This window comes from Antrostomus carolinensis, unplaced genomic scaffold (assembly GCF_000700745.2).
Source record: "Antrostomus carolinensis isolate BGI_N321 unplaced genomic scaffold, ASM70074v2 scaffold4059, whole genome shotgun sequence".
NCBI classification, from domain to species: domain Eukaryota; kingdom Metazoa; phylum Chordata; class Aves; order Caprimulgiformes; family Caprimulgidae; genus Antrostomus; species Antrostomus carolinensis.
Window position 1 is genome coordinate 54,801 of NW_010337692.1, and position 10,589 is coordinate 65,389.

Here is a 10,589-nt window from a genome sequence, read left to right on the forward strand (position 1 = left end):
TCATCTCCTAAGCAAAGTACCTAACCACATGCGTATTGACCGCAGTCTTGGGTGGAACTTGGTTTTGTCGGCCTGTTGATTCATGGCCCGGCTGGTTCATGTGGCTTTATCGTGGCAATGGCGATGCAGAGGGGTCTGCGGGGACATGCTGGAGAGGGAGCTGGGGGAGGGATGCTGCAGTCCTAGTTGAGTCCCCCGGCGGGAGCTTTAACAGCAGCAGACATCTGGGGAGACAGATAGTGAAAGCCAAGATGAAAATGGCAAAGCTTCCAGCGCTGAAGGGCTGTCCTCGAGGAGCGGGGAGCTGAAGTGGAACGGCTGAGCATGCTGTTCAGGCCTCGGCGGAAGGGCTTAGCTGGCTCCCGGGAGGGACGTGGAGGCGGGAGGAGGGGGGCACAGCCAGGGAGGAGGGCTTGCTCGCGGAGATGCCTTGCAAAATGCTGTCGTACTCATCACGAGTGAAATTGTGCTTTTTTGTTTTGAACAGCAGGTAAGTTCTTCCTGAGCTATGTTACAGCGTTGCCTGCCAGGTTTGGCAAAGTTTGCAGGTCTTCTGCATCTTGCTGGGGGAGGCTGCCAGCCCAGCCCTCCCTTAGGTTCTGGCCAAGCATGGTACAGCGGAGACGGGGCGGCTCCGAGCACCTACCCCACAGCTGCAGAGAGGCAGATAGTTTTTGACTGAAATTTTGTGAGCCCCAAAATAGTGCTTTAAGTGTTTAATGCTTTTCTCCATTAGACAGCAAATTAGCCCTAGGCTCGCAAACCAAATGAAGTTTCATCTCGACAATCGGAGCCTGCTCACCAGGCACTTTTATTCCAAGTTCCCGCACACTGGTTGGTCAGCGAAATGGAGACTGCAACTTCTATTTATTGGTGCAATACAGTATTTGATACTGCTAATTACACTTAATTAGTCCTTCCACCATTTAATTAAAATGGCTTCTAATGACTGTGCTTCTTTGGCAGGCTCTTTGGTACCACCGGGAATTGTGCTGCCTGCAGTAAACTGATCCCTGCCTTTGAGATGGTGATGAGGGCCAGAGATAATGTTTACCATTTGGACTGCTTTGCCTGTCAGCTCTGCAACCAGCGGTGAGGACACAGTTATTATACACACAAACACAAACTTATTTATACCTTTCCCTGCAAAACGGGAAATGTTTGATCTGTGCTACCTGCCTGGGGCTCACAGCCTGCTGGAGTGGTTTGGGCTGGTGTATCAGGCTGACCTGGGTGATGCACGTAAGTACCTGTAGCCCCTTTACTGCAAATCCCCTTGGAGCTGGTGGGAGTTGGGGGGCAAGGGGGCACGCAGACAGCAGATCTGGCTGTGGTTGTATGCAGCACAGCTGCTGCTGAATAAAACAAACCGCTTCAGCGTCCTTTCAGGATCTACCCTCCTTGCAGAACAGAGGCAATGGAGAATGGACCTCCTTTGGCAAACTGATGTTATTTTACTTGAATCAGGTTTCTGACAGGCTCAGAACTGGGGGTGGCAAAGAAAAGTGAGAAAGAGGAAGAAGACAACTCTAGATAAGCCCTTTCCAACACTACGAACAAGTCCCTTTAGTTGCTGTATAATTAACAGGGGATCTTGGTGGTGTAATGTTGATTGGGGCTTGTGTATTTCTGCTGGGTTTTCCCCAGTGAAAAATGCATGTCAAGGGGGATAATAAAGGATCATGCACAAAGTTTTCCCTCAGGCTACCTGTAGCTACCTGAATTTGGGAGGGCTGTGAAAAGTCTTCCCAGCACCCTGTTTGTCGGTGATTGTAGGCAGAATGGAAGCCCACAGGGCCAGACATGATACAGTGTCACCTTCTGATGCATCCATCAGTCCTTGTCCAAGGCAGGCCTGAAAGAGGTTGTTCTTACTGCTTGTTTAGTGGGGCTGTGGTGACTGCTCAGGGGCCAAGGGCTGTGCTGGGGTGCATGTTCTAGACTTGTGGTTGTGTTTCCCAAAGATGAAATTAGGAAGCAGTGATTCATCCTGTGAGATGGTGTAAGAGACAGTGATGGGAGAGAGATGACAAAACTCATGGGAAGATGGAGAACCTAATTCTGTAAAGGTCAAGTTAAAAGCCTGATTTAAAAACTCATCACTCTCTTGCCATAAAACAGAAGTCCCAGTGGGATCTCTAATGAAGCAGCCATACTCGGTGTGTGTGTGGATGCAAACCCCTGCCACCTTTCCCACTAAACTTCGAGGACCGTGCAAACTGGGGCCTGATTCTCCTTCCATGCCCTCTGACAGTGGCTCAGTTCATGGGGACGGATGGGTTTGCGGCTGCTTGGTGCCAGAGCATACAAGAGGAGAATGGAGCAAGCAGTCTGTAGCTCAGGTGGCTTTACTCGATCTGGTTATTGAAGGCAGAGGCAGTGTTTGTTCGCGGTAGAAAACTCCTATTAATATTGGTGGCATCCCCAGGCGCGGTGGCAGCGCCGAGGCGGCAGTGACATCTAGTGGCACCCGGCCCCGGGCTCCTTTCCGGCAGCCGTGTGAATCTTCCAGTTGCCCAGTCTTGTTTTGCCACTCTCGGGTATGCTCCTTGGACAGCCCTGGTTCCCATTCAGCAGCGTGTGACTCTGCAGAGCTCATACGTTCCCTCCCTGAGATGGTCTGGCTTCGCACAACGGAAACTGCTGGCTGGCTCTTGGGTTTGTCTCCAGACTCTGAAGCGTGGCAGGGTGCTGCCAGGCTCAGCCCTCAGGCTCCACTTTCTTCAGCCTGCCAATGGATGACAGCCAGGCAGGAGAAGGATGCTCCTGAACTCCACACTGATACTCGGGTGAGAACATCTCAAATGTCCGTTCTGGCAGAAGCAACCTCTGGGCTGCACAGGCAGAGGTGCTGGGTTGGCCTTGGAGTCTGTAGGAGTATTTGTTGTCAAGCCCCTACTTTGCCCGAGCTTCTTTCATGGAAGAGCATAGTGCAGCCTAGTTTTTATTTTCAGGAATTTCGTTTAAATTTCAGGCTCCGAAGCGCCCCTGTCCCTCTCTTCCCTGTGCACTTGCTAATGCTGTTACCGCAGTCAGTGCAAAGTGTGGTCCTACTCTGCCCTTAAAATAACCTGTGCGCGCTGTCACTGCCCGGCAGGAGGGCGCAGGTAATGCCCCCGCTCTGGCAGAGTCGCGCTTGGATGCGTGAGGGATTCGCCCAGTTTGGGGAGAGCTGAATGTTTCTGAAAGATGGGCTGAGTAGACAGCATAGAGCTACGTGTAGATTGTTATTTTTAGCTGAGATCAGAAGAATACAAATTTTTATGACTTATCCTCTAGAGATTTTTGCCCAAAAGGGAAGAATGGAAGCATTCCTGTAACAGACGACACTGGAAGCTGAGCCGAGAACAGTGAGTTTAAGTAACCCTAAAGTGAAAATGGCAGAGGTGGATGCCAAAACTGGTTCTGAATTGGAAACCCCACCTGAAACCCCACCTCCTTCTCCAGCTATGAAAAGATGTGATTATGAAGACCTTTCTCTAGTTCTCTTCCAGCTTCCTTGTCCTATAGCTAGAGTGTGTCTGTGTAGTGTTAAATCCATCAAAGCAAAATCGCTGATATTTTTGCCGAGTGTGTGTTGTTTTCATTAACTCCATCCTCCAAAACGCCGGGTTTGCAGCAAGTCCTCAGCCTACCATGCTTTAATACAGTTAGCATTGCTTGTCACAATGCTGGATAAAAGTTGGTCACCGCTGTAGCTGGCTAATAGATCAGTATGACGAGGGTTTCAGGGAATCCAGCTGCTTGGGTTGCCATTATCTAAAATGTGGGTTTGCTCGGAAGAAAATCACTCTGTGGAAATGGCTGGGTAGGCTCAGTGCCTGTTTTTCAGGGCTGCTGGCTGGAGCTCAGTCAGCCAGACAGACTCTGTGACAGACCCACTCCGAGCGCAGGGGTGGCAGTGCGGTCCCATGCCTCGCTGGGAAGAGAGCTGTGGGCTGGGACGCCTCAAACCGGGTCTGAAGTTGCCCAGTTAAATCCTCTGTCTCTAGTTGTGATGCATCAGCTGAACGGGTCCCGGTTTACTGCTGGAGTTGCAGGACTGGCAGGTAGAAAGAAATAGTCGCCTTTCCAGTGAATTAAGCCCTTCTCCCAAAACTTCACAAGGTCTCAGGGTATCCTGCTGTGCATTTTAGTTTCCATGTGGTCATACAGCCCCCTCCACCCCCAACTCCCTAGTTCTCCAGCTCCTCCTTTGGCTCCTCTAGACCCAAACCAGCTTTGGCAAGAGCCAGCTGTTGATGATGCTGGTGGCAAGAGTAGTTTTTGCATTTCTCTTCCTGGAGATTTATATTGTACTTAAGGTAGGGATAAGTAGCAAAAAGTGAGCAGCTGTGTCTGTTATTTGTAGTGAGTAAACCTACTGGTGGGGAAGGTGGTGGTAAGGAGAGTGTGTGCAGTACAGTTTTTAGCATAAAAGCTGTTAATTTAAATTGAGATTAATTTTTAGCTTTTTAACGTACAAAAAAGGTTGAATTTCAGAACTACTAAAGCATGTGTCACAGAGGGAAGAAGATGGAAGGTCTCCAGTGAAATCATATAAAGTGAGAACCGATGCCCAGTTCTCTCTGTACTGATTTGGCAAATTAATCAGCTTATTTGCAGATGTCCAGTTGGAGGAAACTTGTGCCCATGTTGGAGGGAGCTCTATAAAGGAGCTCTAAAATACTCAGTTTTATGGAGATGCTCTGCCTGAAGCTGCCTGAGTTACAAATCTAGAAAGCATTTTAAGCAAGGAGAAGGCAATGTCCCTGCCAAAGCTCAGCCTGGGAGCTGAGGAAATGGGCATTTGAGGTCTGCTAAGTCTCCTGAGGACTGGGTCATCTCCATTGATCTTTCTTCAAAGCCCAGTAAATATTCAGCCTCACCAGAGATGGTCCCTACCCCTTCCTCTTGTTCAGAGCTGCCTGGGTGCCTCTTCTGCTTTAGGAACCTGGGGCTGATTTAAGACCCAGGCTTGGGGCAGGGAGACACAGCCCTGGGCTCTGGTCTGTCATTGCCCTGTTACTGTGATGGACAAAACCCAGCCCCTGAATTGGGTGCAAAGAGCATTATTTGTTATCTTAAGAAGTAAAGATTAGCTTCTGATTCTTGAGCAAGCAGGCAGGGTGGAAAAAGCTATTGGCTGTCAGTTCACACTTCTCAGATCTTGTATGTGGAACTTTTCTGACCTTAATGGTCAAATAAAATTGTTAAATATCACAAGCCTCTCTGTCAACTTCAATACAAACAGAACAATTTACATGGCATATAGAGAGCAGTGCCCTTCGCTCAGTGAAGAGAAAGGTTAGGAGTCCAGCCACCGGGAAATTTCTGTTTATTGTTCCGCACTGTACACAAGGGGGTGAGGACGGACTTAATAGCCAGTCCGTGCCTGGAAATTAGTGTAAATACTGCTGCACCCCAGGGAACCCTGAAAATGTGGATACTGGCAAAGACTTCACATGGTCTCTGTGTAATATCGCTCGTTTGATTTCCCCGCTGTAGAGCCGACAGCTGTTGTCTGCTGCAGGGACAAATCCCTTCACTGCTCCCGGCCTCCTCCAGCCACGGGACCTGGCAGGTACTGGGACCAGCTCCCCGAGCTGCTTCGAGCCACCACGGCCTGGGAGCTGAGCACCACCGTGCCAGGAAAAGAGATGGCAAAAGGGAAGGGGAGCGGGGGAGAAGCACACGGGCCTTCCTGGGGAGATGGAAATCAAACTGGTCCCCAGAGTCACCTTCAGACCCAAACTGCTTCAAATTCCTCCTGGTCTAACCTCTGTTCATACTTACACCCATTAATTCTTTTTCTCTTCCAGATTCTGTGTGGGAGACAAATTTTTCCTGAAGAACAACATGATCTTGTGTCAGATGGACTATGAGGAAGGGCAGCTGAACGGGAGCTTCGAGTCCCAGGTTCAATAACAAACCCTGCTTCGCTGAAGCACTGTGGGATGGGTGTTCGGCCGCGCGAGCAGCGAGAGCGCCTGTCAGCTTGCCTGCAATATTTTTTTAATTCTTGGTCCAGAGAGGACTATATACATTGTAGTACTTTCCCCCCCCCACCACAAAGCAGTTACAATTTTAGATGTACAGTTGTGCCTGCTTAGCTGAGCACTGCATTGCCTGTATGTTTGTGAGTTTTTGGGGTCTGGGGGAGGGCTCTGTACAGTCTGTTTTCTGTATATAAACTGGAACATTTATTTTATGAAAAATGTAATGCAATTTTATTACTGGTGTGAATTAAAAATTATGAATGTTTCCTGGTTATCTTAGCTGTGATTTGTTGCCCATGTAATGGCCTCAAGTTGTGCCAGGGGAGGTTCAGGTTGGATATTAGGAAAAATTTCTTCTCTGAAGGAGTGGTCAGATACTGGAACAGGCTGCCCAGGAGGTGGTGGAGTCGCCATCCCTGGAGGTGTTCAAGAAACATGTAGATGTAACACTCAGGGACGTGGTTTAGTGGGCATGGTGGTGATGAGTTGACAGTTGGACTGGATGATCTTAGAGGTCTTTTCCAACCTTAATGATTCTGTGATTCCTGTGCTTGGTGTTTAGCAGACTATTAGAAATATATACTCAGACCCCTGGAAGCTGCATGAATAAAAACAGGCAGGAGTTCACACACACAAACTGAAGGAAGAAATGCTGCTGCAGAATTAGACCTCTTTGCTTGAACCCTGCAGAGACTTGTCTCCAAAATCCTGCTGCACAGTATGAAGGGAGGAAGCGAGGTGTGTGTGGGTGGTGGCTGGCAACCTCCGGTGTTGCTGGCCAGGTCCCACCAAGGCTGCTGTGCAGCGCCGACTTGCTGGCTGGGAGGCATCTCGCTTCTCACCTCTATGAATTTAGGCCTGTGAATTTGGCCGGGAGTGCTTGTTGGCCGGCTGGTACAGTGTCTCTAGTCTGGGCTGTGAGGAACAGGCTCCCTTCTGCCCAAACAGGTGCCAGGCATTGATCAGAATATTAATTTCAAGGCTTTGATAGGCAGTGGGGATTTCCTGCAGGGCATCGCTTGTCCAGGTCTGAGCTGCTGCGAGAGCTGATGTCAGGGTTCAAACGTGAGCAGGCGCTGACGCAGCATCCCTTTCTGCAGCCCTTTTTGCTTACTGTGTGCCAGGTGCTTTGACCTCCCACGTAACGAAAGCCATCGGATTTGAAGCATCTCCTGTAGAAAAGCTCTGAACTGTGTTCCTGCTGCGATGCTTTGTGCAATGATTTTCAAGGTTATGCGATTCATGTGCAACCCGCTGGACTGTACCAAACACATTTCTTTGTACTGTGAGTGTCACTTTAATACAGGGCACCAGTAGCTGTAAAGGATGGCTGCAATTCTATTTATTTTGTCGTCTTACTTTTTTCTTAGATTTACCTTGCTTTCCTCTAATAAATAGACACAAAGTACTTTTTTCTGAGCTGACTTAATCAGTTACTGGCCCCGGGTCGTGTGTGTGCTCTGTGAACTGCGAACGCCACGTGCAGTGCAGCTTGGTGCAGCTCCGCCTGTTGCATGAACTGCTTTTATGTACGTCTGTACTGAATAATGGCTAAACAGAGGCAAAACACCACCAGACACTTCATATGCCTCAAAATGTTGCCTGTCATCTGAAACTACCTCAGACATGTGGATTGAGAGATTTTTCTTCACAAACAGATGTTTTGGGTTGGGAGACCCATTATAAAATGTGTGGCCCCGTCCCCTTTTATTCCTATAAAAATGGAATAGCAATTTAAAAGATAATCTATAGCTGCCTATGGATAGGTGGCATTTTAATTGCCATTCCATTTTAGTGCCTTTTGAGGTAGGAGGGAGCAGAAGGTGTCCCTTGAGAAAGTGTAGAGTTGATGCTGGTTTTGTAGAGGCTGTTGCAGGTGGCCACACTGGGGCTACTGAAGGAGCAGATTGTTGCCCAAACGTTTTGATTCCTTGCTTTGAAATGGGCTGCCAGCCTGCTGCTCCCTTGGCCTGTGCTCCAGAGTGACGGGTACCCACCTGCCCGTGGGGTTTGGTGTAATTCAACACACAATGGCAATGCGTGGGTATCATCCCATGGTGAGGATGGGAGCAGTAAAACCAAACCCCCCACCAAACAAACTGGGGGGAGGGAGTTATTCAGATTTAGTTCAGATTCTTAAGAAAAGTTTTGTAACCAGTTTAAAAACCAAAAATGTCCTTCAGCAAATGGTGGTTAAACCTCTTAGGAAGTAATTTTCTTGGCTTAGATGGTCTCCTTTCTTCAGACGAAAGGGATGAAGAAAGTGTAACTTTTCAGAACTACTTGGCTAATGGCTCCACAGCTGCCACATCTCTCATAAGTGCTGGGAAAGGTGTAGAGATGTCACCCCAGAGGTAGGAGCATGCAGGAGAGGGTCACTTTTGCGAGAAATCCCTCTCTACCGTTGGATGAACAAAAATAGCCTTTGTTTGGTGTGAGCCATGTCTTGCTCTGTAGGTGAGTCCCCACACAGGCTCTGGAGGGGAGGCGGATCAGCTGGGCACGTCTGGGTGTGTCTGGGTATCGATAGAGGTGGTTTGGTGGGTTTTTTGATGTGTGGCAATGCAACAGGCTGAGTTGGCAAACCTGAGCAGAATGACAGAGCAGAAGAGAGCCCAAGAACTTGGAGAGAAAAATGGGTCATGGACTGGTAAATGGGACAAAACAACTGGTAAGTTGAAACAGCTGCAGTAATGTCTAGTCTCGGTAGCTGCCATCTACCTGGTGCTGGCAGCACAGCAGTGTGGTGCAGAGGAAGCCTGGAGCCAAGGGTGAAGCACGGTTAGCAATGTCAGCTGAGGGCAGGTAGCAGATGTGAGAGCAGGGAGCACGCAGAGGTCCAGCAGTCACTGGGGATGTTACCAGAACAGCATGGGTCTCTCCTCCTGGGGAGCAAACATCAGGGTGTTGTGGTCTCCCTGCGTGCCCCAGCTGGAGCCTGGGAGGAGGCTGAGCTGGTACCAGCCACACTGTGAAAGAACAACTGCCCTTCCGGTCATGCACACTGAACAAGGCCCAGCAGCGTGCTGCTTGGATGCCAACATCTCTTGGGTTTGCTCCGTGGTCCCCAGCATGGGTCTGTCTGAAGCTCTCCCTCCCTACTGCTGTGGCAGCACAGGTACATTCAACCCCTTGCCAAAACACCCTGGGTCCAGGGAAGGGGAGGGGGGTTAGTTACACCTGGGGCTGACTCACACGTGGTGGCCCTTTGGGCATCTCGTTGCCTCCTTGCACTTCTCCTTGCTGTGAAACGCGGGCACTGCTCCCCCAGCGGGGTGCGGGGGCTTCACTTCTGATGGGCAGCCCTCTTGATTTGTCACTGTGGCTGCAGAGGCGATTCCTTACACCTGATGAGGAATTTCATTACACTGGTTTGTGCAAAAGCTCCGGCTGCTGGGTGGGAGGAAAGCCTGGGACAGGGCACAGCGTCTTGCTGTTGATTGGGGGGGCAGCATACGTCCAGTTGTCTTACATTAAAAAAAGAAAAAGAAAAAGAAAAAGAAAAAGAAAAAGGAAAAGATACAAGGGAGAAATGGTGCAGCATCTGTATCCTCCTTTTCTGTGTCTGCACGGCAGACAAGGCCCACCTGCCACAGCCCATGCCCTGGAGGGCAGTGGAAGTGGGATTTCTTTAAATATAAAAATCCCAGGAGGACAGTGCAATCATGAATTTTTGTCTGAATGCTGCAAATTTGCTTAATAGAAACAAGTGCTGAAGTGCAGACCTGCTGTTGAATAATCACTTCCACTCTACGGAGCAGAGCATGGAAACCTTTTGATGGTGTTATAGTCATCACTTGGCATAAATATTCATTCAAGGAATCAGCGTAGAGTAAATGGCATTTTAGACTCTAATCATTTAGCATTAGCAGATAGCCTTTTTACTGCTAAAGATAACTGCTGCTTAATCAGTTTAGTGACCACTGGCATACAGTATGACATTAAAGCTTGTGCCTCGGTCCCCGTGTTGAGGACACGGCAGCCGGTGACCTCTCTGCCCAAGTCTCCGTCGCTCCCAAAGTCAGCCCAGCTGCTGCCAGCTGCCAAATGCACACAACTGGCTTCAACTTCTGAATTACCTGCTATTTGCCTCCTTATCTTAGATCAAAGTGGTATTTTAAGTTCAGACTACAAATGTTAAAATCTAGGACCTTTTCTCTCTTTTTTTTTTTTTGTAGTCGGGGCTAATGGCTGATCACAGCGCAGGCCGATTTTGAGATTAAAAACAAGACAGTATTTAAAGGCAATCAAAATCTCAAGCTTCTTCTCCATTCATCTTTAATGCTGCTGTAATTGCTGCACAGATTCTGGCTCTTTTTCCACTCTTTTTTTTTTTTGGTGCGTGCCTCTGTCTTTCAGGGGGATGTTATCCTTCCCTGAGCAGCAGCAGCAGCGCTGTGGAGCACTCCGCTACCAACAATCCAGCTCGCCCGATTTCATATCTTGCCAAACAAGTTAATCTAATATTAACAGTGGTTTGTTACCTCGTTGTTAGCTTAATTTACTTTACAAGAAATGCTATATTTGCATTTCATCCCTCTGCCATTGGCTTGCGAACCGTGCTTCCCAGAGCCAAGAAGGGATGGGTGGCTGACATAGTTTTGCAGGACT

General features: G+C 48.9%; 1 protein-coding gene across 1 annotated transcript in view; it reads left to right on the top strand.

Moving 5' to 3' along the window:
- The window catches only part of LMO1 (LIM domain only 1), a 57,029-nt gene extending 50,780 nt beyond the window's left edge, over positions 1 to 6,249 (top strand). Inside the window, exons 3-4 of the mRNA XM_010175247.1 lie at positions 967 to 1,092; positions 5,802 to 6,249. Of these exons, the coding sequence (XP_010173549.1) occupies positions 967 to 1,092; positions 5,802 to 5,907 (232 nt within the window). The 3' untranslated portion in view covers positions 5,908 to 6,249. The remainder of the gene's footprint in view (positions 1 to 966; positions 1,093 to 5,801) is intronic.
- The last annotated feature ends 4,340 nt before the right edge of the window (positions 6,250 to 10,589 follow it).